Source organism: Lissotriton vulgaris, chromosome 10 (genome assembly GCF_964263255.1).
Source record: "Lissotriton vulgaris chromosome 10, aLisVul1.2, whole genome shotgun sequence".
Lineage (NCBI taxonomy): Eukaryota > Metazoa > Chordata > Amphibia > Caudata > Salamandridae > Lissotriton > Lissotriton vulgaris.
Genome location: NC_141698.1, coordinates 1,102,378,969 through 1,102,406,473, shown reverse-complemented (window position 1 = coordinate 1,102,406,473; position 27,505 = coordinate 1,102,378,969). Strand labels below are relative to the sequence as shown.

Genomic DNA, 27,505 nt, shown 5'->3' with positions numbered 1-27,505 from the left:
TTTCGCACGCTGGTGGAGATTGCCAAGGAATTTTGGCGTTTTTGCCTGCAACACTAAATTTAGATTATTGTGGAACATCAGCCTGGTTGGTCCAATGCAACTGCAGACTAGAATTTCAGATTTCTGAAAGATTCCAGCAACTGGAGGTTATTTCCCCCATTCTGAATGTCCAGCTTCTCCAGTTTTCTTAATTGAAGGCGGAACCTCTGGCCTTTGCAACCGATGCCTTCCTTCAAGACTAGAGTCACGAGTTAGTGTACTCCTTTCCTCCGTTCCCAATGATTGCTTGGGTGGCAGCTGACACGCCAGAGAGCGAATCTGGTCATTGTGACCCTTCTTTGGAGATCTCGTTCCTTGTCCCCAACTCTGATGGATCTGTCATGCAGTCATCCAGTTCAACTCCCTCTAATGCTGAAGCTTCTGCGAGACCCCTCGGGAGAGGTTTGAGCCTCCAGGGTCTTTAGCAGCAAGCGGAGATATTTGCCAGGCAGGCTTGGGTCTTTAAGCACCCATAATCAATATGATTCAGCCATGGAATTGATGGTTTAGTTGGTGTGAATTTCCTATCTGCTCTCTCAATTGACAGTATGGCTCATTGATCTGTGAAAAATGTTCATTTAGCCATTTCTGCCGGCCATACTCCCCTGGATGGTAAACCCATTGGCAAGCATCCTCTGGTAAAGCCCTTAAAGAGACGTTATTCTCTGCTTTGGGATGTCAACATGGTGCTTAGATTCAAACAGAGGTGGAGAGAGAACTACCTTTTATCACATAAGCAACTATTAGGCAAACTGACTAACCTTCTTTGTCTCATCTTCTGCCACAGAGTCTCAGACATCAAAGCTCGACATGGCAGGTAGTGTTTACTCTGGAAAAGGTTTCTTTCTAGGTACACACATTTTTTTTGCTAAATGTATTCCCTACCCCTGTTTTCCTGACCATCTACAGCTGCGTGTTGTTCAATGCCTTAAAGCTTACGAGCTGGCAACCAGATTGATCAGACGTGATCCTTCAGAGCAATTGTTGACTGAACTGCAGAAACCCTTTGGTCCGGAGGCCTCTACTATGTTTAGTCAAATGGTTGCTGGCAGAAGCCGGAATGGATGTTGTGAGAAGTTGGCCTGATATTGAATATGCTACTTACCAGTATGCATCTGTTCTTGGCATGTAGGGCTGCTAACATTCATATCTTAGCATTAGATCGCCACCTAGTGTTGGGTCCGGATGATCGCACATTGTAGTCCTGGAAGAGTCTTCGAAGTATCCTGAGATGGGTGGCTCCTCCCCTGGACTACAGTGCGCATGGGCATCGGCTCCATCCCCAGATTGTTTTTCGCCATTGTGGCAGAGGATGGAGTGAAAAGTGTAAAGGATGTCCATGCTAATGATTGAATACAATAGTATATCTGCAGCTGCGACAGGCACCGGGGAGGAGGGTGGGCGATATGAATGTTAGCAGCCCTACATGCCAAGAACAGATGCATACTGGTAAGTAGCATATTCAGTTCGAGGCATGTGGGCTGCTAAATTCATATCTTAGCATAGAATACATAGCAGTCCCTCCATCAGCGGCGGTTGCCCGTGCCAGCTGCAGAAACCTGAAAAAGTGTCTTGAGAACAGCCTGCCCTACAGCCGCTTGCTGTTTGGAATGTACATCAACACAGTAGTGTTTTGTAAAGGTATGTGGTGTAATCCACGTGGCTGCTCTGCAAATGTCCTCTAGAGGAATGTTTCCTAGGAAAGCCATGGATGCCCCCAACTTGCGTGTGGAGTGTGCTTTTGGGGGTATTGTTAAAGTGCGCTTGGCTTTATGATAACAGATTTGAATGCACTTAACAATCCATCTGGCTATTCCAGCTTTGGAAATTGGGTTGCCTTTGTGTTGTGGTGAGAAGGCAACAAAGAGTTGTTTCGTCTTCCTAAAGTGTTGTGTCCTGTCTATGTAGTACATCAATGCCCTCCGTACGTCTAACGTATGGAGCATTCTTTCTGCCACCGTTTGTGGGTTCTGGAAGAATGCCGGCAAATCGATAGTTTGGTTGAGATGAAAATGTGACACCACCTTTGGAAGGAATTTGGGGTTAGTACGTAGCACTACCCTATTTGGATGAATCTGAATGAAAGGCTCTTGTATTGTGAGCGCTTGCAGCTCACTAACACGCCTTAGTGACGTAATAGCAATTAGGAAAGCAACTTTCCACGTTAGGAACTGCAGTTCACACGAGTGCATTGGCTCAAATGGTGGTCCCATCAGTCTGGTGAGGACCACATTGAGGTTCCACACCGGAGCTGGCGGTGTTCTTGGGGGAATGACTCGTTTCAGACCTTCAAGAAACGCTTTAATGGCAGGCACCCTGAAGACCGAGAGGTGCTGCCTATTTTGAAGGTAAGCTGCGATGGCGGATAGATGTATCCGAATAGAAGTGAACGCTAGCTTGCACTTATAAAGGTGTAACAGATAGCAAATGATGTTAGGGATAGATGCATCTAGCGGGTTTATGTCATTGTCTGCACAGTAAATGACAAAACGTTTCCATTTTGCGGCATAGCATGCCCTGGTTGACGGCTTCCTCGCCTCCTTGATGATGTTCATGCATTCAGGAGGTAGGTTGAGGTATCCAAACTCTAAGACTTCAGGAGCCAGATCGCTAGGTTGAGCTGTTGCGGATCTGGATGCTGAATTTCTCCATGGTTCTGCGTCAGAAGTCTGGGCGTGAGGCGCAGTCTTTGATGCGGCACCACTGAGAGTTCGAGGAACGTGGTGTACCAGGCTTGGCGCGCCCACGTTGGAGCAACTAGGAGGAGTGTCATCGAGTGTTGCCTTAGTTTTCTCGCCACCAGTGGTACAGAGGTGTCGGGGGAAAAGCGTAAGCAAATTTGCCTGACCAGTTCATCCATATCACATTGCCCTGCGATTGGGGGTGTGGGAACCTGGCGGCGAAGCTTTGGCATTTTGCGTTCTCCCTTGTGGCGGACAGGTCTATGTCTGGACGACCCCACCTTTGGAAGTACGGCTGGAGTACCGATGGATGTATCTCCCACTCGTGCATTTGATGACTGTATCTGCTGAGCAGATCCGCCATCTGATTGTCCTTCCCTGGGAGGTGTTCTGCCATGAGGAAGATGTTCCTCTGAATGGCCCACTTCCACATGCTCTGAGCCAGGTGAGACAGCTGTGGTGAGTGGGTGCCTCCCTGCTTTTGGATGTAGTACATCGCGGTCATGTTGTCCGTCCGGACTAACACCACCTTGTTGCACAGATGTACAATGAAGGACTTGAGTGCCATGAAGATCGCCATCAGTTCTAGATAGTTGATGTGCATCTTCTGCTGCTGCGTCGTCCATAGTCCCTGCACCGTGTAAGTGAGCAGATGAGCTCCCCATCCCTGGAGAGATGCGTCCGTTGTCAGGATAACCTGTGGCACTGGCTCCTGGAACAGTCGGCCCTTGCAAAGGTTGTGTGGCGTCCACCAATGCAGAGAGTTGTATGCCCGACTGGTAACCAACACTAGGTCTGTTAATTGTCCCTGAGCCTGTGTCCACTGATTTGCTAAGCACTCCTGGAGCGGGCGCATATGCAACCGTGCGTGAGGGACTATGAAGATGCAGGAGGCCATCATGCCTATCAACTGCATGAACACTCTTGCTGGAAGTGAGTGTCCCGGTCTGAACTTTTGGATTAAAGACTGTATGCCGTCTATCCTGACCTGGTTTGGTTGCGCCTTGGCCGTCAGGGTATTGATTGTTGCACCCAGAAACTGCCGGACATGTGCCGGCTGAAGGTGTGATTTTGGGTAATTCAACGAGAAACCCAGGTCGTGAAGGAGGTGAATGGTAGTCGACATGTCCGCGGCGCACTGCTGTTCCGACCTGGCTTGAACGAGCCAGTCGTCGAGGTAGGGGTAGACATGGATGTTCTGCCTCCTGAGGTGCGCTGCTACAGTCGCCAGACACTTGGTAAACACCCTTGGGGCAGTTGTGACTCCGAAGGGTAGGACTTTGAACTGATAATGCGTGCCCTGGATAGTGAACCTGAGGTACTTTCTGTGGGACGGATGTAGCGGAATGTGGAAATAAGCATCCTTGAGATCTAAGGTTGCTAAGAAGTCTCCTTTGTTTAACATAGGAAGAATCTGTTGCAGTGTAAGCATGTGGAAATGCTCTGACAGTATGTACAGATTGAGGGGACGGAGATCCAGAATTGGTCTGAGAGATCCGTCCTTTTTTGGAATGAGGAAGTACAGGGAATAAACCCCTGTGCCTTCCTCCCCCACTGGCACGAGCTCGATTGCCCCTTTTTGCAGCATCACCAACACTTCCTGCTGCAATAAGTGCAAGTGCTCTGCGGACATAGGTCTTTGCCTTGGTGGAATGTTGGGTGGAGTGGATTTTAACTCTAGACAATAACCGTACTGGATAAGCTGTCGCACCCACCTGTCTGTGGTGATGTTGATCCAGACGGGCAGGAACTGCTGTATTCTCCCCCCGACAGGTGTTAAGTGGTCGGGGGGCAGTGACAGAGAGTCACTGGCTGCTTGTGGCAGAGGAGCGTGAATTGTTGCCTCCTTTGCCGCGTCCTTTGTTGCTGTTTCCCCTGTAGCCCCTCTTGTTTTGTTTGGGGTACGAGGATTGTGCTCCACCTCTAGGGAACTGTGACTGTTGACCCAACTGTCCTCTGGTGACTCCACGGGCACCTGAGCGACGAAAATTATTGCCACGAAACTGCTGTGATTGTAGGGCCCCCATAGATTTAGCAGTTTCAGTGTCTTTTTTAATTTTTTCCAGGGTGGTGTCAACATCTGGACCAAACAGTCTATCCGGATTGACTGGCTGATTAAGTATGGTTGTTTGAATGTCAGGTTTGAACCCCGATATGCGGAGCCAAGCCTGTCTTCTGAGCATGACACTGGTGTTAATGGCCCTAGCGGCCGTGTCCGCGGCATCAAGTGCACACTTTATGGCCGCGTTGGAGATCAGTTGTCCTTCTTGTATAATCATTTTGGTGCCCTCTTGAAACTGCGGAGGCAGGTGTTCCACAATCTGCTCTAGTGTGTCGTAATGTGATCTATCATAACGTGCCAGTAGTGCCTGTGTATTTGCAATACGCCAGAAATTGGCGGCCTGCGCAGCCACTCTTTTGCCTCCTGCCTCTAGCACTTTGGACTCCTTATCCGGGGGAGGAGCTTCACCCGTTGTTTGGGAGTTGGCCCTTTTGCGTGCGTTTGCTACCACCAGGGAGTCAAGCGGCAACTGTCCTCGAATGTATGCAGGGTCTGCAGGCGCTGGTCTGTACTTTTTTTCAATACGTGGGTTGACCACCCTCGCCCTGGTAGGCTCTTTAAAGATGTCCGCAGCATGCTTGAGGACCCCTTTGAGCATAGGCAGTGTCTTTACAGTTCTTTCCGAAACTGAAAAGGTGTCGAATAGAAAGTCTTCCTCAACTGGGTCAGCATGCATGTCCACATCATGATTAGCAGCTGCCCTCTCAATGAGTGCATGAAAACCTGCAGAATCCTCTGTAGGGGATGCACGTGTACTGAAAGTCTGTGGGTCTTGTCCCACATCTTGGGTGCCTTGGTCCCCAATGGCATCATATGAATCTGGCTGTGCATCAGGTTCATTGACTGGGAACGTGTATTGTTCGTCTTCACCATAGCCCTCACTTTCAGAATGGTCTGGAGACGGTGTTGGGCTCCTCCCAGAGGAGGCTGAATAGGTTCCATGAGGCCTGAGGCGTCCTGTGGAAACTTTTTCTTCTTTAGGGGGATGACATAGGATTCCACTGGCTGCGAAGTGATTTTCCTTTTGTAAAGGGTTAACTTCCCTGTGTCCGCGTCTATGAAACACTCCGAATCCTCTTCTGGGTCGAGCACCTGACCCGAAGATGCCCCTGCCGTCGAAGATTCCGACTTCTTTGGCGTCGATTTCGATGAAAAGGCCTTCGGCACCACTTTTGGCGGTAGAAGGAAGAGGAGTTTACTAGCGGGCTTGACCGGGACGTCTGCCACCTTCTGCGTCGATGGCGTTGGCGTCGACGAAGAAAAAGCCTTCTCCCTAATTCTTTGTAGTGAAGAAGCAACGAGAGATGCGTCGGTGACCGATGTCTTTGGCACCGACGAGGTGGCCTTGCCTTCGGATGCGACGTTCCGTTGGTCTTTTGGAGGGATGGACGGCGCCGACCCCGAGTCCTTGGAGCGATGCGCAGATGTCCCCGTTGGAGCCGGGGCTGTGTCGCTTGCTTTGGCTGGCTTTGCCGGCGCCGGCGCGCTTGTCTTGTGCGTGCCACCCTTTTTAGAGGATCTCTCCTCCGGCGCCGATTTTGACCCTGTGGAATCGCCGTGTTTCTTCGACTTCTGCGGACCTGAGGTCGACGGAGTCAATGAGGCTGCCGGTTTATTTGTTTTTGCTGTTACGACCGCCATCTTAGGGACGATTGAGTCCTTAACTTTCGGTTTCGGGTCGGCCATTTTAGGTGCTGTCGAGACCGTTGCTTTCAGTTTCGGTTTCGAAACCCTCGGCGCAGCAAGTATGTCCGTGGCCGGGCCATCAGGCGGGGCCGTGGCTTGCGCTACAGGGTCTTGGGTAAGGCCGACAGGCGATCCCGCGACCCTCTCCTGATGTCCGTCAACTTCGGGGCATAGCTCGTCCCCTGAGCTATCTTCCGCGGCCCCATAAACCATATCGTCGTCTCCTACCTCGTCGACGTATTCAAGGCCTTGACCCACGACTCCGTCGTCGTCATATTCCGGATCAGCCTCGACCTCCGTCTCAGGCGGGGAGATTTGAAGATGATGGCTCTGGTCCTCCTCTTCTTGGTCGTCGAATATGTTTTCTGGATCCGGGGCCGCCTGTTTGGCCACAAGGCGCACCGCGCGCCGAATCGTGAGAGTCTTCTTCGACCTGAAACTCGCACAGGCCCTGCAACTTCCTTCGTCATGGTCTGGCGAAAGGCATTTATTACAGACCGGGTGCACGTCTATATGTGGGTATTTGGACCCACAGAGCGGACAAAGCTTAAACGGACTCCGCTCCATGTTGGGAACTTGGTGTCGAGTCGCGATGAGAAGGCCTCGATGTCCGAAGAGTAGTAAAAACTCCGCTGATTCCGGCTCGGAGAGACGGAAGAACTCGAGACCATACGCAAACAATACCGACGTAAAGAACCCAAAGCCTTTTGGCCGTTAAGATTGATGTTTATTTGGTTCCGACGGAGAGACGTCGAGACCGCATCCGAACCCAATGGCGGAAAAAAACAATCTGGGGATGGAGCCGATGCCCATGCGCACTGTAGTCCAGGGGAGGAGCCACCCATCTCAGGATACTTCGAAGACTCTTCCAGGACAACAATGTGCGATCATCCGGACCCAACACTAGGTGGCGATCTAATGCTAAGATATGAATTTAGCAGCCCACATGCCTCGAACATGATGTTTCCTAGTTCTAGTGATCACCTTCTATCAGTCCAAACAACCCTTATGGTGATTGGTTGTAAGTCAACCTTATAGACCAGCTATCCTAATGGTAGCATGGACAAAGCAGTCTTAGGCTAAACTCTTTTGGCATGTGAAGCCAGCTGTTTTACCACATATAACCCCTTGAATACCAAATGAAAGGACACCACACAGGTAGTTATGAAAATAAACAAGATATTTATTAACTAACAAACACCTGTGAACTCTTTATGAGATCAGAGGGCTAAGCACATGACAAGACTCTTAAGAAAAATACGTTTAAGTTGCACAATTACGATGTTGCCCTAGGCCACAACAAACCATATACTAAGTAAGTGGAATGTGAAAGTCTATAGAAGGAATGGAGCTGTCCAGAGGCTGTAGGATCGCTGGGGCTACACTACCCTAACTTTAGGTAAGTAATAGGAGGCCCATGGAATGCGTGTGCAGAGTGTGAACTCACACCCAAGATTGCGTAACGTCTATGGACAGTACAGTTCAAGTAAAAGGTGAGTACGGACAATCCTGACTAGTTAGGACTAAAACGACAGTGGAACTGGACACTAGGAGAGTCAATTTACCCTTGAGACCCGAAATGCTCTTTTTACCTCACCCACAGGCTGCGGGTTCATAGGTGCGAAGTCGTGTCGGGTTCCGGCGTTGAAATCTATGTAGCCTGGACGAAAAGATGCTGCAGGCGACCAGGAGGAAGATGTCCGGTGTGATCCAAGGGTGGATCAGTGAAGAGAAGGACCTGAAAGCAGAGGGGACATTGTTCAAAGTCACTAGCCAGTGACTGGAGTGGAACCAGGAGTGAAACCAGATGTCGTCGTCGCGATCAGGTGAAGAGCGGACGCTTGTCTCTGCAGCCACGTGGACCAGGAGGTGTCTTCGACGACCAGGATGGAGGCACGAGCTGTCCCACGCAGGCTCTCGCTGTCGGCGGTGTCGGATCCAGATTTGGAGTCAACAGGCCTTGGCAAAGGCAACCCACGCGGTGAGTGGAAACGGCGCCTGGAGTGGACCAGGAGGGTCCGGGGTGCTTCTCCTTTGCAGGGAAGCAGGGGCCAGTCTGGAGCAACCAGACCAGCAGATTGGATTTCAAGTTTCGTCGTCTAGGAGGTCACTAGCCAGCCGGCAAGTGACCTGACAACGCATCGAGCAGCAAGCAGGCAGAAGGGCCCCTTGCAGATCTCGTGGATGCTGGAGGGCTGGTCTTCGGTGCAGGAGCTGCTCGGGGTCGGGGCTTCTCAGTCCCCAAAGCACTTGGTCGAGGTTACCTCAGAAGTCGTGCTAGAGCGAAGTGCTGCTTCTTCCAAGATGGCCGGTCCCACGTGTCTCGTCGCACCCACATATCTCAGCTGTGCTGCAGATGTAGGTAGAGGTCAGAGAGGTCTGGGAATCTGGGTCTCGTCGGGCTCTGAAGTCTGGATCCTCGAGGGAAGACGACAAAGGGAAGCCGCTGGACGCTGATGGTGCCTGCTTGTGCAGGGTGGACACTCCTTGCCCACAAGGGAGATTTCTTCAGTCTTCTTGGCAGAAAGTCGAAGTCCAGAGTTTCTTCTTGTAGAGTTTCAGTTCAGGATTAATCTTACTTGGAATGGGACCAGCTCCTACCTTTATCCTGCTAAAGGGGGGTGTACTACGACTAGGTCCCTCCTATGGGTGGGACCAGAAAGGGGAGTGGTTACACCCCCTATCCTTTGTCCGGTCTTGCGTTAGAGCTGGGGCTGGAGAGCCCCAGGAACTGGTTTAGACCGGTGTATGCACAGGGACACCTTGTGTGCCCCAGGCATGTCTCATTCCTTTCAGCCCGTTCCTACCCAATTCACAAAATCCTGTCTGGGGTGGTGCTAGCACCTCCCAAGGCAGGAAACCCCTTGTCCAGGCCTTCCTTGCTGGAAGGACACCTTACTCAACATGTTTTGATAATGCTATGCCAAAGTTAGCAATAACCGTGAGGATTATAATACACTTAAGAGTATATGGTATAGCGTTATCATGGAAACAGCTAAAGAACTTGGTTCCGAAAGCTGCAGACAGGCTCAGCTCATGCCAGAGCACTATCTCACATAATTCCAAGCAATCTGCCTCCGGGATTGTTAAGGCCTGCCATAGGAGTGACTTATAGGAGTATATGTGTCCATTTTAGGTTTAGATATAGGTATGCTATATCTAAAGCAAAGGGTGATTACACCACCTTGCCCCAGCTGATTGATTAGCCAGTTGTGTCAGATTTGGATGGCCAGCCAGGGGTGGCATAATACATGCTGCAGCCCCCGGTAGGCCCTGGGTGCACCTATGCCCCGGGTACCTAAGGTACACTGTACAGGGGCTGATAAGGTGACTCAGAAACCAAATAGATATGTACCTATAGTACATGGAATCCATTTTACAGAGAGAGCAGTGGGCCTGGGGTCCTGAATAGCAGGGCCCCAGGTCAACTAAGTCGAAAAACCAGCTAAACACCAGGCAAAAAGTTGGGGGCAACCATAGTCAGATATCCACCTTCCTACAGATGTGTCTGTGATTAGTGAGCATAGAGTAAGGGGAGCTATGGTATGGAAATCCTTTGAATTGGGTACTCATTTAGAGACCATTATGAGAGCGACTGACTGGCCATCAGTCTCTATTTTTAAACACATTTATTATAAACCCTTTTTGATGACACGCAGTTGGTCATCTCCCTATCGCGCGCGCCCGGTCTTGCGGCAGACATCTTCAGGAATTGCATGAAAGACCTTGCTGGCTGGATGTCTGCCAACTGTTTAAAGTTGAACGGGAGCAAGACCGAAGTGCTCGTGGTGGGGGGTGTACCGTCGGCGTGGTCGTCGGCGTGGTGGCCACCTTGTTTGGGGGAAGTCCCCGCTCCCTGCCGTGAGGCTAGGAATCTGGGCGTGTGGGTCGATAAGGACCTCACCTTTGGCCCACATGTCGGTCGGGTGGCGGGGGTATGCTTCAGCGTTCTGAGAGCTCTTAGGAAAGTCTTAGACCTGCTTCCCATCTCTGCTCGTCGGACGCTGGTGCATGCCTTGGTCACCTCCCGACTTGATTACGGGAACCTGCTTTATCTGGGGGCCACAGGCAGGGTCATCGGTCGCCTGCAGGTTCTTCAAAACGCGGCAGCGCGGTTGGTCCTCAGACTCCCCAGAAGATCTTCCGCCAAGCCAGCCTTGCGAGCGCTCCACTGGCTCCCCATTGAGAGGAGAGTAAAGTTTAAGGCCCTTTCCACCTGCCACCGTATTCTGTACGGCAAGGCACCTCTCCCGCTCCAGAGCCTAGTAGCCTACTACGAGCCTACACGCAGTCTTCGGTCCTCGCAGGTCGGGCTGTTAAAAGTACCAAGAATATCTAAAATATCTAAACATCTATCCGTGTCAAGGCGGCGGGCATAGAGGGTCTAGCCTTCGCTTGGTTTGAGTCCTTTCTAAGCGGTAGAGCTCAGGCAGTCCATCTTACCGGTTTCACTGCGGCCTCCCACAAGGTGACGTGTGGGGTCCCCCAGGGTTCTTCACTCTCCCCCCTTTTGTTTAATTTATACATCTTCCCCCTCATTTTTATGTTACAGCAGCTCGAGGTCACGGTGTACAACTACGCCGATGACCTCCAGCTTATTTTTAACCTCTCTCACTCTCCTTCATCCTTCCAGAATGTTCAAACTGTCATGTTGTTCATTCAGGATTGGATGAACTGCAACCACCTCAAACTCAACCCGGACAAGACTGAACTAGTCTTGACCGGAGGTGGTTGCAGTCCTTGGTCCCCTTCTCACTGGCCCTCCCCACTCGGTGCTCCCCCACTCCCGGTCCCTAAAGTCAAAACCCTTGGTATCTTCCTCAATCCCTCACTTTCTGTTCACTCACAGGTTAGTTCTGTTGTTTCCTCTTGTTTCTTTTCCCTCAGAATCATTAGGAAGATCTCTCGGTTTTTTTCACTCCCCGCCCTTAAGATCATAGTACTGGCGATGGTGTTGTCGCGCCTTGATTACGGCAACATCATCTACAACGGTGCGCCTGCCTACGCCATTCACCGGCTGCAATTAGTGCAGAACCAGGCGGCCCGACTTATCTACGGCCTGCCTAAATATCATCGGGTCACCCCTTTACTGCAGGCACTGCACTGGCTGCCGGTGAAAGAACGGGCCTTGTTCAAGCTTGGGTGCCTTACCTTCCAGGCCAGAATGGGCACTGCACCAGAGTTTATTTGCTCGGCTCTCAAGCCCTACACCCCAGGAAGAGAGCTTCGTTCCTCTCACCTGGCCCTCTTAACTGTCCCCCGTTTCAAAAAGAAAAAGGCTGGTGGCACCAAGTTTTCTGTTTTGGCCCCTGCCTTTTGGAACTCCCTGCCCGCTGCACTCCGCACAACATCCTCTTACACTGAATTTAGGAAAAACCTTAAAACCTTTCTTTTCTCTCGTGCTTTTGCTGCCTAAATCTCCTTGCTCGCCATCTCCTCGCAATCTGAAGCGCCATGAAACCGCACGGTATAAGCGCGCTATATAAATGTTTTTAAATTCAAATTTTAAATTCAAATTCAAATTAAAGCTCGTATGGGAGGCAGGTCCTTCAGATACCTTGCTCCCAAATGCTGGAACAAACTGCCACTGGAACTTCGGCTTGAGCCCTCCGAAATCCAGTTTAGGAAAAAACTTAAAACTTATCTTTTTCAGTAGACAGCTGGGTTAGGAGGAGGGGGGACAGTCATTTCACTTACCATAGCGCGGGGACACGCCAGTGGCGTAACCAGGCGCTTAATAAATGTCCAATAATAATAATAATAATAAATGTGTTTGTGGTGGTGGGTCAGCTTTAAACAAACATATTCTGAGCCTCAGGTCCTGACAAAGACTGAAAAATGTTCACATTTGCGTCAAGAATTTTCCGTTTGATTAAGGACACGGAGGGGATGATTTTATTAATTTACTTTTTTATGAGATCTTGTTGGTGATGAATTTGTTCCTGCTTCAAGTGGGTATTTTGTGGTGTATGTCAGAGGTTACTCTTTTTCTTGACAGATTCACGCAAGACGCAGAGTTGTGCATACTCAGGGCTGAATGTCCAATGTTTTCAGGTTCTGGTGATTCAAGGTTTCTTTGGTTGCCTTATTTTTTCCAGCATTGGATCATGTTTGAGGGGCTAGAGGATGCCCGGCTGTGTTTGACTTGTTGAAATGTTAGGGTTCATGGTTTAGGGTTCATGGTTAAGCTGTACTATCTTGAGACTTGCAAAGAGAGAGGAGGAGTTCTTGTGGGATGTCCATAATATAGGTGTGGGTGACTTCTGATTGGTTACTGGAGTTCCGGGAAATGTAGTTTGTGTTTACTGTGCTTTTATTGGCTTCTGTAAGTTTTGAAGTAAAGATAGAGAAGCATAATCCTCACCTCCATGTCCTTATTAGATTTGAGAATTCTTGATGTGAATGCTTGAAGCTTTTTCATTACTTCTTATCGATCTCCCAATCCATTTCTCCGAATCTCGAAAGCTCCTGAGGCGGAAGCCGGGAGACTAGCAAGCACTTTTTAAAAATATTGTATTTCTGTGTCACGCCTAATTCTTTGCATTTTAAAACCTTCACTCACCCGTCTACCACCACTGGAGCGGGCCCAGAAGCGCCGAAACAGCGACCCCTTCGCTGCAACTTTAAAACCAGCAAACAAACTTTTCTGCCGCCATTCACGGCGAGGGAGAGAGGCCACGCCCACCCGCCGCCCACGGTATATAAACGCTGCTATCAGCGCCCCTCACCAGAATCTCGAAAGCTCCTGAGGCGGAAGCCGGGAGACTAGCAAGCACTTTTTAAAAATATTGTATTTCTGTGTCACGCCTAATTCTTTGCATTTTAAAACCTTCACTCACCCGTCTACCACCACTGGAGCGGGCCCAGAAGCGCCGAAACAGCGACCCCTTCGCTGCAACTTTAAAACCAGCAAACAAACTTTTCTGCCGCCATTCACGGCGAGGGAGAGAGGCCACGCCCACTTTGAGGCCACGCCCACCCGCCCCTTTCCCACACATCAAAGATGTGCAATTACCGGACGCGCAGCGGGCGCGCCGTCAGCGCGCCAAAGGCAAGCCCGTCTGGGCCCGTCCGGGCCCAGACGGCCCTAGGACCTGTCACTATGCCCGATTCACAGCCCCTCCTATCCTACCCCCCGGATACCCTTCGTCTCTGGAATACAAAGAAAAACCCACTGTGTGAATTCATCCTGAAGGATGACACCACGTTCACAGGATGCCCCCTCTGCGACACCCCTGAAACCACGAAATTCAGCAACACGCTTCGACTGGGCCTATTGAACTGCAGGTCGCTAGTAAAGCACTCACATGAGGTAAACCTCCTCCCCCTAACCCTTTCGCTAGACGCCCTATTCCTGACCGAAACATGGCTGACCCCCAACAACGGCTCAGATTTGGTCAATGCAACCCCCCCAGGCTACCAAATCTGCTGCCTTAACAGACGAGTTGGAAGAGGTGGCGGGCTTGCCATTCTCTATAAAGACCATTTTAGCTGCAGGATCACCGACGGTACGGTCAAGGACTGCGAAAATTGTAATTTCTCCCTTCAGATCTCGCCTACCACTTCACTATCGGGTCTTCTGGTATACCGACCACCAGGCTCAATAGGTGATTTCTCTAACACCTTGATGGATCACATCCTGCTAAAACAATAGCAACGCCTAACTTTCTTCTCCTAGGGGATTTGAACCTACACTTCCTAGATCCGGCAGACCACACCGCCGCGAATCTTCTAGCAGACCTCGCGTCAGCTGACCTCCAGCTCCTGAACTCGAAACCCACTCACGAGAAAGGTCATCTCCTAGACCCAGTCTTCACCAACATCAGGAATTTCCAAACCCAAGACCCCTTCCCCCTCCCATGGACCGACCACTTCCTGGTCCCAATGCACTGGGCCTATCAACCCGCCTCGGTCCCCAAACAGAAAACTAAGATTTTAACCCGACGCTGGCACAAGTTAAATCCAGAAAAATGGGAAGCGAAGCTCAGGGATTCTGATGGCCCCCTCTCAGCTGACCCTAACACCGCTGATAGGGAATTTAACAGCTGGCTCACCAACCCCCTAGATAACCTCATTCCATTAACACGCTCTCTTAAACACGTAAAGAGGATCAATCACGCTCCCTGGTACACCCCGGCCTTGAACATTCTTAGGAAAGAGTGCAAAAAGACGGAACGAACATGGAGAAAAAATAAAACAGCGACGGATAAAAACGCCTATCAATCTGCCATGAAGGCGTATAAACAAGCCCTCCATAGCGCTAAAAGCTCGTTCTTTGAGGTAAGAATACAAAATTCCTCGTGCTCTGCTAAAGAGACTTTTTCCATACTTAAAGAGCTTCTCCATGTCCCAGCCCCCCCGCAGACACCCTTAGACCCCAAAGCAGCCGAGGAGAAATGTGTGAACCTGGCCAATTTCTTCGATAGCAAAATCAAGAAAATCCTATCCTCCCTACCTGCTACTAATCAGGCCACCCCTGGAATCGCTAAGAAGTGTACCCTCACGTCTGGCAATCCCATGGACAAACCTGAATCCCCTTGTTTAACCGCATTCGGACCAGTCTCAGAAGAAGAAGTGGCAACCACTCTAGCAGCCACGAAAAGCGGAGCCCCTAGTGACTCAGTCCCCATACGGTTCACGAAAAACATAGCACGAACCATCACAGCTAGACTCACGGCCCTCATTAACACCTCTTTTTCCCAAGGAATAGTCCCACAAAGCTGGAAGGAGGCCGTTGTTAAAGGTCTGCGGAAGAAGCCGTCACTAGACCCCACGGACTTATCCAATTATCGACCCATCTCGCTCCTCCCCTGGATAGGTAAGGTCGCAGAGAAGCTTGCAAACAAAAAATTGTCCCACTTCCTGGAAACAAACAACTGCCTAAAGAACTCCCAAACAGGTTTCAGACCAGGTCAGGGCACAGACACCGCCCTCCTGGCGGCAGTAGAAAAAGCGAGGGAAATCATGGATACAGGAGGATCAGTGGCAGTGGTCCTCCTGGACCTCAGCGCAGCATTCGACACTGTCAGCCACCAGGTCCTAGTCCAGCGCCTAGAGAGCACTGGCGTACAAGACAGTGCGCTGAGATGACTCACATCCTTTCTCTCCCGACGCGCCTTCCAAGTCTGGGAAGGAGAAAGCCGGTCTCCCGCAATCCCCCTCCGGTGTGGAGTACCTCAGGGCTCCTCACTGAGCCCCACACTTTTTAACGTGTATATGGCCCCACTGGAGGAGCTGGTCGCCCCTTTCGGAGTCACGATCGTCAGCTACGTTGACGACACTCAGCTGGTGGTGACCCTCTCCCACCCCAAGCTACAGCCCTCCAACCTGCAAGACTGCCTGTCCACCGTCCATCAATGGATGGGCGATTCTGACCTAAAGCTTAACGGGTCAAAGACAGAGATCTTGCTGCTCGGACACAAAACCCCGAGTCTCCCTCCTAACATCTGGCCCGCATGTATGGGTGACCCCCCCTCCCCTAAGACAGAGGTTAAGAGTCTGGGAGTGTGGCTAGAGACAGACCTCACTTTCCGGACACAGGCCAGGAAAACAGCAGGCATCTGCTATGGGCTCCTGAGATCTTGTAGAAAAGTGCTCCCCCTACTGCCATTCCAGTCCCGTCTTCTGCTAATTCAAGGTTTAGTGCTAGCAAGGCTGGATTACAGTAATGCCATTTACCTCGGGGCGCCAGAAGCCACCTTGCAAACACTACAAAAAACCCAAAATGCCGCAGCCCGCTTGCTCACAAACACCCCAGCAAGAACTTCGGCCAAGCCTGCCCTGAAAAAACGTCACTGGCTCCCCGTGAGGGAAAGAGTCGTTTTCAAGGCCCTCTGTCTGGCACACAAGGTCCTGAACAACGCGGGTCCCCCCATTCTGAGCTCCTGGATCACTCCATACAGACCGTCGAGAGCGCTTCGGTCCGAACAGGGAAACCTCATTGTTGTCCCCAGGGTGAAGAAAACCCGCATAGGCGGCCGCAGATTCTCGGTGAACACGGCCAGAAAATGGAACGCTCTACCCTCGAACCTCAGAGCTGAACCAAACCTCCTTCGATTTAGAAAGTCCCTCAAAACCCTCCTTTTCCCCTGATTTTTCTTTGATTTCCCTGTGCCCCCCCGTTAGGAGTTCGAGGTTTTAGCGCTGGGATACTCAAGGGTGACTACGCGCTCTACAAAAACCAAAAAATAAAAATAAAATAAAATAAATTTCATCACGATAGGAGTCCATACGTGCACGATACAAGGTCTTTGAAAAAGGAATAGCGCAGTGATAGCCTGCCACTGACAAAAATATAGCATCCATGTTACCAACTGCATTCTGGTGGTTAGTGGGTCCCAGGTACAGAGTACTGCACTTGGAGGGAAAGAAAAAAAGATATTCTGCAAGGACTGGGCGAACCTGTAAGTCTATGACACACTGTGTTAGCTAAAAACTGGCTTAAGTACTTGCCAGCGGCCTAAATGCAACCCAAAAGAAACACAATTAAGGCTCAACTCCACTTATGACTTGCACAAAATCTTCTTAGTAATCATGTTGATGATGCTCTTTCCATCATGTGAGTATGCCCAGATTACAGTACAGAACTGACAACCAAAATTTACAAAATACTATAGGGCCCTCCTACCCGTAATATATGGTTAGGGTAGTAACAATAATATTAACATGTTTTTGATACAAAATTTTTGTATCATTGTCAGCAATATTGGTATCACCGGTTCCAAATTTAAAGGTACTTATTTTACCTACTTGAAAAAGATGAAAGGTAGAATTGAAAATGTCAGAACCAAACCATTTTGGTACCCAGGTTCAATACTTAATATATAGACTTGATTTTCAGCAGCATTTACTATTTGCCTTTGTATTCAAACAGTGTGTGAAAGAAGCCTTTTCTGGGGCTAAAAAAGTGAAAATGACATTGTCATTTCCATTTGTGGCAGCTGATTAGTATTACTGATCAGGAATGATGGCATTTCGCTATGGCAAGCAAAGCCAGCTGCCATCAGGAAATTATTTAAGTGTTTGGCTGCAAACCTAACCGGCATAAACCCTGCTCTATGTCTGGATAAAGTTATGGGCCTGACGAAATAAGATCACAATACCCCCACCCTGAGGAAAATCCACTGGCTCCCCTTGCCGGCCGCCCCATCTTCACAACCAACTGCATCATTTACAAAGCCATCAAGGCCCATCACCCTGCTTATCTTGTATACAAGTTCATCATCTCTGGTGGTTGTTTGTACACACAACAAGGTCACCATTATACTGCTGACTAAGGGTCAGATTTATATCTAGGCAGACGGGTTTTAATGTACAGGTAATAAGGCGGACAAAGCTATCTACCATGTTTGTGATGGATTAGCCATCCACCACACGAAATCAGGCCTTCAGAAAAGTAAAAAAGAAAAAAACAAAGCAGCAGGCCTTTTTCATCTAAGGCACCAAGGCTCTGTAACAACAATCATGTATCCATAAGGGAAACGCCCTAATTCATCTCCATTTTAGGAAAGAGTTGAAGACACACCTCTTTAAGAAACACTACGTCACAATGCATTAACCGTCCACAAGCTAGCTACATCTCCTATTGTTCGTCGAGTTGATGCTTCTGTTCGACTCTTTACAGTGCTCGGCTGCCTTTTAGCTGGATTGGTTCTACAGAAATGCGATGTAAATACACAACTAAGTTCATTAGGAGTCCAGAAACAAAGTTAGGAAAGCAAACAGTGAAATGCTTTGTAAAACAAACATGTAGCACACCAGAAAAATTTAATAAAGACATTAATAAAAACTACATCAAACATACCTTCAGGTATTCTTCCTGAGATATAAAAGAGTTCCGTTGCAATCTGTTTTCAGGAGCGAACAAGCAGGATACCACTGTCTGAATGCTTCGGTCCACAGATTTCTGAAAAAAGATGTTTTGGGACCAGAAAACTGCCGATTTAAAGCAGTCATATGAAGAGGACACCAATTTACTCGAACACATAAATAATTTTAATCTTAAAACAAAAATTTGTAAAACACATTACAGCATTAAAAAAGTAAGATACTTACCCATGACTGCAATTCTTTTATCTATGACTGTAGTTCTCCATCATTAATATCTTTTAAAGATTCACATGCTTGTTAAAAATGTATTGGAGGAAGAGTTGATAACATGGGTACACATCTTTTTAAAAATGAATCTGTAACTGCTTGTAATAGCCAACCTGTTTACTAGGACACCTTTCTCTGTTTAGCCCAGCTTATTTTCTCTATGCACATCTTCTTGTTGAATACGATGCCCTGGGATTTCTTAGATCAACCCTTTAAAGTTTAGATTCTGAGCACTTGCATTTAATTATTCAGCATGTGGCTCATCTGGGAGAAGTAATGCTGGTTGCATGTAAATCTGTCAAAGATATCAATGACACAGAAAATATGTTATACTCAGCAAACAATCACACATACCTTTAGTAATTTAGTACAGCCCATAATACTTTTACCTGGATATTTGGCATGTTTGGTTTTACAGCATATGAAGACTTCAAACACATTTTTGAGCAGCTCAGAATGGTGACTTCAGTACTGTGGACCACTTAACCAAACCCATGTCAAAGCAAGCATTAGGCAAAGACTTCCAAAATCCTACCAACATACATGGAATTGTGCACGCCTGTGCCCTGTAAACTTTCCTCTTTAGGTTTATATATTAATCCCAGTCCACCTGGTTAAAAAGGGAGGCTCATCGGTCAGAAGTATACTGATAACACTGAGTTGTCAGGGCAGCCCCTCAATGGGCCAGTGAGGGTCAGGGTCAGAACTGCAACCTCAGCAAGCACCAAGAACATAAGATCGTATCGGCCGCTTAGCCCAGCACACTGACTATCCATATCCACAATCACACCAAGACCTAACCTACACCCTCGCGTGCATCCTAAAAACACAACCACACTAACCATTACACAATCTCATCTACCAAACAAGAATTCAACTGTTGCTCATTAGCACAGTCTCTGCAGTACTTCACGCTACAGACATTGCAGAGCTCATCACCTATCATGGTCATGATGCTCTCTTTATCAGAAAAACATATCTCACCCTCACACATCCTAGACAAACTTTTTGACAGTCAATTAAATCCAAAATGGAATGTTAACAGCAAACACAATAAAGGGAGGAGAACCGTACGCTATCCCCTAAACCGCCTGATGCTGCACACTATGCATACAAGCGATGCCTAACTTAAGGGCCTTCTCTCATGTTGCTTCCCACTATTTGCAACTCAATCCGCAAATTTCTGCAGCATCTATCAGCCTCCCGACAGCAGAAGAACTCCACAGACAAATTCAAAGCCTACTCATCCAATTGACAACTCCACATTGCCATTCTAATGGACTGGAACCTTCAGAGACATCTTTTATATGAAAAACAATTCCTTGGCGATGTAGGAGGAGACTTTTGAGAAGGGTGAGCTCACCCCATTGCTTGGAGGCCTTCATGGTCACTCTACTACAAAGCCCGACAAATGTGCCTCCTACATACCATTATCATTAATAAATGTAGACAATAAAATACTGGCAAAGATTCTTGCCTCCTGTATTAGCCTACTCCTCACTATGATTGTTCCCCCAATCATTTGGAATCCTACCTGGGCACTCTACCACAACATAACCTCTGCACCATATTTGGCCTAGTGCATCAGGTAGATCCCCTACTTCTAGCAGTGGCTGTCCTACTGGACGTAAATAAAGTATTCAATATGTTAGAAAGGCGTACTTATTTTCCTTGCTGGAACAATCGGGGGAGGGTACCGTCTTCCTCTTGGGTATATCTATGCGCATCAAACAGACTAACTTGGTGTCAAGCCCTGTGACAATGGAGCAGGCACGAGGCGGATAAACTACCACTCTTACCTTATACTCTTTGCAATAGCAAAAGAACATCTGCCCGCACACCGAAGGTAACATCATAGAACCGGAATACAGATTCATATTTGCTCTTTATGGCAACGCTCTTTATGCAGAGTTACAAAAGCAGCTCCTACACAAACTTCAGCGTCTAAAGAACGCGGCTGCCAGGCTGGTTCTGAATATTCTCAAGTGTGAACCTGTAGCGCAAAAAATGCAAGGCCTACACTGGCTCACAGTAGGGAAAAGAATCCAGTTTAAATCAGCTGGCCTAGCGTACAAATCACTTCACAGCTCAGGCCCTGGGTTCCTGAAAAGTAACCTAAAACCTTACGGACCAACCAGGACGTTATGATCCAGTAGCGGCAAACTCCTGGTTACTCCCAGATTCAAACAGCTTGGGGGGGGGGGGGGGGGGGGGGGGGGGGAAATGTGGAATAAGCTTCCTGCAGATCTGAAAAACAGCCCCTCTCTATGGTAGTTCCGCAAGAACTTTAAAACCTGGCTGTTCTCATCTTAACCAGGTGGTGCACCACTACTACAGTCAGTATGTCTCTATCTCTTACAGCGCCAAGACGCCCTCGGGCATTCGAGCGCTCTACAAATCACGAAATAAATTAAAATCAATCAAATACAATAGTACCACTTTTGCAGATGACATTATCTTATACATGACAAATTCGGATACCAACATCTCTCCACTGTTACACAAATTCATTCAGTTTTGTCCTGGTCTGGAATTTCCATTAAATGGGACAAACCAGAGTATTCTCGTTACCATAGGCCACTAGATGCTAAGTGCTAGAGTTTCCCAAGATGGTGCGCAACCTTGGTCAAATATTTAGGGATACATGTTAGCAGAGATTTTGACGACATCTGGCAGGAAAATAATAGTGGCAATATGACGCATAAAGTCCCATGTTGACTACTTGATCAGGTGATCATTGTCCATAGCGGAGAGACTGAGCTGTGCCAAGACGGTGATTTTACACCAGTTGCTATACATGTTCATAAATATCCCCATTCTGCTTAAAGTTACTTAGCTTTGTTTATGCATTATCTAGTAGAGACTCTATATACTTACAGATTCCTTACCTTTGAATATTCCCCAAGCATCAGGGTGGAATGAGAAAATCTTCAGCAGTACTTTCTGCATGCCAGTAGGTGGTTTCGATCAGCTCTGTGTCTGGATCATACGCGCTGGACCACCCCAGCAGGCTGACATGGATTTTTTTTGGTGACATTTCTGCACCAAAACCACGGAGTTACTGTAGAAAGCTGATAAACCAACGTTCAGGCACTACGGACCTGTAGGGATCATTTAAGACTGAGAACCTGTTCACAGAGCGGGGAGTATGGAAGGGTCAGTAAGGAATCCACAGCGAGCTAGATTCTCTACTAGATAAGGCATTACCGAAGATAAGAAACTCGCTCATCTTATAGAGACTTCCAGTAACAGATTCCTTACCCGAGAATAGATACCCAAGCAATAGCTTCCCAGAGGAGGGTTTGCTAATGAAGTTAGACAAAGAGGCCATTGAAGACAGAACAGGTGAAATGCTCACCACGCTGGACTTGGCTGTCAAGGAAGCAGGGTTTAGTAACCACGTTTACTTTACATTATTATTTTATTATGTGCAACTACACCCATGTAGCAGCTTGAGGAATATCCAGGAATGGGACTACATGAGCTAACAGAGTGATTTCAGCCTTGCCGCTTCTCTGCAAGAAACTTGGTGTATGGAGGAGGACAGAGGATGCCTACAGCCCGCTAACTCAACTTGCCGATTTAACAGTCATTACGACAATTTTGATGGTTAAGAGGCAGAGCGGGCCAATATGCATGGGCTCGAAAGTCGAGCACATCAAAAATGTTAGAACTAGGTTCTGGTCCCACTTGGGGCATGATCAAGGGTTAGCAGGGAAATATGTTCAAGTCCTTTTATAAAATGGGCCACAACAAGAGACCTGAACAGTGAAGGATAATCCATAAAAAACCCGATATGACCGAACGAAATCCTTTAACTGTGCCCTAAGCAAGGCCTTGCAGGGTTAAAGATAAAACATACAACAAAACATCAGAGTAAGTTGTAGAAAGGGGATTAATACGCTTTTCAGTGCATAACGCCACATACTTGTCCCAACTGCAGGCGTATATAGTCTTAGTTAAGGAATGCCTAGTGCCCTAAGCAAGGACTTGCAGGGTTAAAGATAAAACATACAACAAAACATCAGAGTAAGTTGTAGAAAGGGGATTAATACGCTTTTCAGTGCATAACGCCACATACTTGTCCCAACTGCAGGCGTATATAGTCTTAGTTAAGGAATGCCTAGCGGACAGAATACACTTGCATACTTCAGAAGGAAGGTCAAAGACTGTCAGCTACCACTGCTCAATCTCCATGTATGAAGGCGGAACGTGTGGGGGTTCAGGTGCAGAACCCAGCCTTGTTGCTACAACAGAAGATCCTCCGGAAGGGGCATCTCATAAGAACACCAATGATCATGCTCAGGATTTTGGGATACCATACCCTGCGTGTCCAATCCGGGGCCACAAGGATGACTTGAGCTTGGTCATTCCTGAACTTCATGAGAACTCTGGGAAGGAGCGGTATTGGCGGAACGGTGTACAGGAGGCCTACTCAAGATAAAATGCATCTCTGAGCAAGAGACGCCTTGCAAACTCCAGTGTGCAGAAGCATGGACATTGCACAATTCCAGTGGTGGCAAAGAGGTCTGACAAAGTGTAGTGCTAGAGGCACTCTTGTGGTCCGATACCCTGTGATGACCTTTGACTACCATTATTTTAATTGACTTAGGTGTATTATTTTAACCTAGCCTGAATATACGTCATGCATATGCCTTGCTTCTGTTAAAGGTTTATTTCTTGTACTCTTGCAGTCTTTCAGTGGGAGCTGTCACAGAGTAGAACAGCCTTGCCAAGAACAGAACGTGCGGGATGTGCATTTGAAAGCATGAAAGAGGTGTGGAATGTACTATTTGGTCTCGAAGTGCAGAGTTGTGAGCAGTGATTCCCAAATGTGCTCTGTGTTGTACATTGAGAGATGAAGTATGTGATGATATAATCAGTGGTGCAGAAATGTGCATTATGTTGTACATTGTTATGTTATTAAAATTTGTAGAGCGCACGTTTACCCGTAGGTGTCTTGGCGCTAAATTACTTACTATTGGCTTTGACAAGGCCTCATGTAATCCTGAATTTTGACTCTGCCTGGCTTGAGCTTCATTGCGTGCACAGCCACGCTTGCAAGTCGTTTGGGTTAATCACGTTCAAGGTTTGTTTTTGTGACAGATTGTTTGACGTACCCTGGAAAGCTTTTGTGAGCTTTGTCAAGATAAAGGCTGGAATATGCAAGACTGCAGAGGGAACGTGGAAACTCCTTCCTGCCATGGAATGCTTCCTTGGAAGCAGGCCAGTCCTTGTAAGATTCCTTTGGCGCAGGGAGGAAATTCTCGAACCTTCTACTGCGAGTTTTGAGATTATAAAGCTGAGGTTTGTTAACAGCTGAGTTTGGGTGCTCACTTATAGAGTAGACATACTGCTGTAAGACAAACCGAATTTTAGCCCCAGTCTAGAGTCCAAGCCAGTTGTAAACGGGCCCCCCAGCAAGAATTGGCAAGGATGTTGAGTGAACGATCAGATGAGGTGACTTGTTTCTGACTAGTGCCATTGCAGGGGTGTGGAAATTTGTCAAAAATCTACTTGGCCAATGGACAAAATTTTACAGAAATCTACTTGTCCTGGGAAGATATCTGCTTGCCCCACTTATTCTATAAATCACGAAGGTGGGTCTGCACGGCGAGAACCTGCACTGTAATCAGTGTAACATACTGTGCAACATTATTTCAAGAGCAAGTCCAACTATGCAGTGCATGGTCATGCATCCTTAAATGCAACTGTTGTACAGTATGTGCGTGGATGTGTCAGTGTGCACTGCACCCAAAAATCAATCATTATGCATGTGACAAAATTTCAATTGTAGAGAAAGAGTACCTAAAGACAGTCTATGCCAAATATACTTCAAGAAATGTAGTCAATTACTAGTCTGCGCTATGTGTCTGAATATGAATCTGTAGGACAGACGGGTGTTCGCCATCCTAGGGCCAACTCATAGCTGTCCAGCTTTAAAAATACTCACATGTGAACATGATCTGATAAACGTTTGGATGGTAATAACTGCACTTTTTGGCAGGGCTTATGAACGATTCATGGGGCATCCAAAATTGCGAGGCAGAGGTGCTGTGGTTCACTGAGGCAGTATCCACAAGTACAAATACACAAGAGGCAGTAATGGGCAGTTAAACCAATCTCTCCATTTACATTCATGGGCAGGTGAGGTGTGATTATATATACTAATGTGCACTCACTGCTAAATCTCCACATTCTTCTGCCACACAAGGAGCATTTGCAGCATAGGCATAGGGTTCTCTTGTTCACAGTAGTGGTACAGTAATGGCACCAGAAGAGTAAGCTCCCAAACATGAATAGGTGCAGCTCCGCAATAGATGTGCAAGTTTGTCTCACTTAGATTTACGAAGTAGTCACATTTTTCTTTAAAATCCAATTTCTCTGCCACTTGTTTCTCTCCTTCCAATTTCCCCAACCCCCCCCCTGCCCACCCAGATGTTCCTGTTATCTTCTGGGAAAATCCTGAAATTCTGTGGCCGGATGCTGACATGCGAGTATTGGGAAGCCTGGTGAAAGATAAGGTTTTAACGTTGCAGCAACATGTGCAATCAGTGTGTTTTTTTTCAGAAGCTGAGCGTTCTGAGGGTCTATGGTATGATGCTTGGATATTTCGAAATGGGCACATGTATAAAGAAGGCACAAAGACAGGCACACAGGAAAAACACTCCTTGTCAAATCATGTAGAGAAAGAAAAACAAGACCTTATGTCTACAAAGGACGAATGATCACACAGGTGGCAGTGTCACTTTTCCTTGGATCTGGTATGGGCTCATTTTTACTGCTGATGTAACTGTGATACAAAAATGCAACAATACAGCGGCTGCATAAAATTAAGGTGGGAATATTGTACAATGTCACTCAGTTGTCAATAGAACGTGATTGTGAGACCTATAAATGTACATTCTGATAATTTCTGCTTCATATTGAATTCGGTTCTGCAATTTTAGCCATTTTTAATCGTTGCAAATGACAGATGGTCCCCCACTGATGGCAGGACCTGTGTACGTGGGTGATTTATAACATAGCCACTCTAATAATGAGATTCTACAGCTGAGACGTTTTCCTCATAATTTGCCACATAATGATGCTGCCTAAACTGCATATTTTTACAAAAAGGTTGATTCTACCACAACCAGATCAAAAGTTTCTAAAAAGAGGGTAACCCATCCTGCCACACAGTGAAAAGCCCATCACAAGTAGTGACTGGTCAATTTTTCAATGCTATTGCTGTATTTGGGTGTTAATCTGAAAGTAATAGGGCAAAACATTTATACTGACAGGGTTAAAGTTTACTAATGTAACAAAAAGGAATATGCTACTTACCAGTGTGCATCTGTTCTTGGCATGTAGGGCTGCGGACATTCATATCATGTGCATAGATCACCGCCTAGTGTTGGGTCTGGATGATTGCACTTTGTTGTCCTGGAAGAGTCTTCGAAGTATCACGAGATAGGGGACTCCTCCCTTGGACTTTAGTGCGCATGGGCATCTTCTCCTTCCTCAGATTGTTTTTCGCCATTGTGGCAGAGATGGAGATAGTAAAGTAAGAGATGGCCATGCAAAAGATAATGCTGCAGCTGTGACAGGCACCGGGAGGAGGGCGGGTGATATGAATGTCAGCAGCCCTACATGCCAAGAACAGATGCATACTGGTAAGTAGCATATTCAGTTCGAGGTATGTGGGCTGCTGAATTCATATCTTGTGCATAGACTGAATAGCAGTATCTCCTCTAGCGGTGGCTACCTGTGCCAGCTGCAGCAGTTTGAAAAAGAGTTTTGAGGACAGCCTGGCCTACAGCAGCTTGCTGTTTTGCTTGCACGTCTACACAGTAGTGTTTTGTGAAAGTGTGTATGGTGGTCCATGTGGCTGCCTTACAGATATCTTCAAGAAAAATATTTCCTAGGAAAGCCATAGATGCCCCCATTTTCCTTGAAGAGTGTGCTCTTGGGGGGACAGTTAAAGTGTGTTTTGCCTTTTGATAGAATATTTGAATGCATTTAACTATCCATCTGGCTATTCCTGATTTTGAAATAGGATTCCCTTTGTGTTGTGGTGCAAAAGCAACAAACAGTTGTTTTGTTTCCCTAAAGGATTTAGTTCTGTCCACATAATAAAGTAGTGCTCTTTTTACATCTAATGTGTGCAGGGCTCTCTCAGCTACCGACTGTGGATTTTGAAGAACACTGACAGTTCTATATATTGGTTGATATGGAAATTGGATACAACCTTAGGCATGAACTTAGGGTGTGTTCTAAGAACCAGCATGTTGGCATGTACCTGCATGAAAGGTTCTTGAATTGTTAGTGCTTGTAATTCGCTCACTCTTCTGAGTGAGGTGATAGCAACCAAGAATGCAACCTTCCACGTTAAGAATTGTAGTTTGCATGAATGTAAAGGTTTGAAAGGAGGGCCCATGAGTCTGGTAAGCACTACATTTAGATTCCAGACTGGGGAAGAGTGGTGCCTTGGAGGAATCACCCTTTTTAAACCCTCCATGAAGGCTTTGATTGCTGGTACTCTAAACAGTGAAAGGTGTTGCCTGTTTTGAAGGTATGCTGCTACAGCAGCGAGGTGTAGTCGTATTGAAGAGTATGCTAAGTTACATCTTTGTAGATGCAGCAGGTAACATATAATGTTTTGTATTGAAGCGTCTAAGGGGTTGATTTGATTATTGTTGCAGTAAATAACAAATCTCTTCCATTTAGCTGCATAGCACGCTCGTGTGGTTGGTCTTCTTGCCTCCATAATGATGTTCATGCAATCTGGGGGCAAGTTAAGGTATCCAAACTCTAAGACCTCAGGAGCCAGATCGCTAGGTTCATCTGATTGGGATCTGGGTGTCTGATTTCTCCATGGTTCTGAGTTAGAAGATGAGGTGCAAGGCACAGTCTTTGATGAGGAACCACTGAGAGTTCTAAGAACGTTGTGTACCACGGT

The 27,505-nt window shown here is 47.5% G+C and overlaps 1 protein-coding gene across 1 annotated transcript in view; it reads right to left on the bottom strand.

The window, feature by feature from the left end:
• DAZL (deleted in azoospermia like) overlaps nt 1-27,505 on the bottom strand; it is a 787,422-nt gene that overhangs the window by 214,750 nt on the left and 545,167 nt on the right. The window contains exon 10 of the mRNA XM_086940080.1: nt 18,272-18,373. Within this exon, the coding sequence (XP_086796206.1) occupies nt 18,272-18,373 (102 nt within the window). The remainder of the gene's footprint in view (nt 1-18,271; nt 18,374-27,505) is intronic.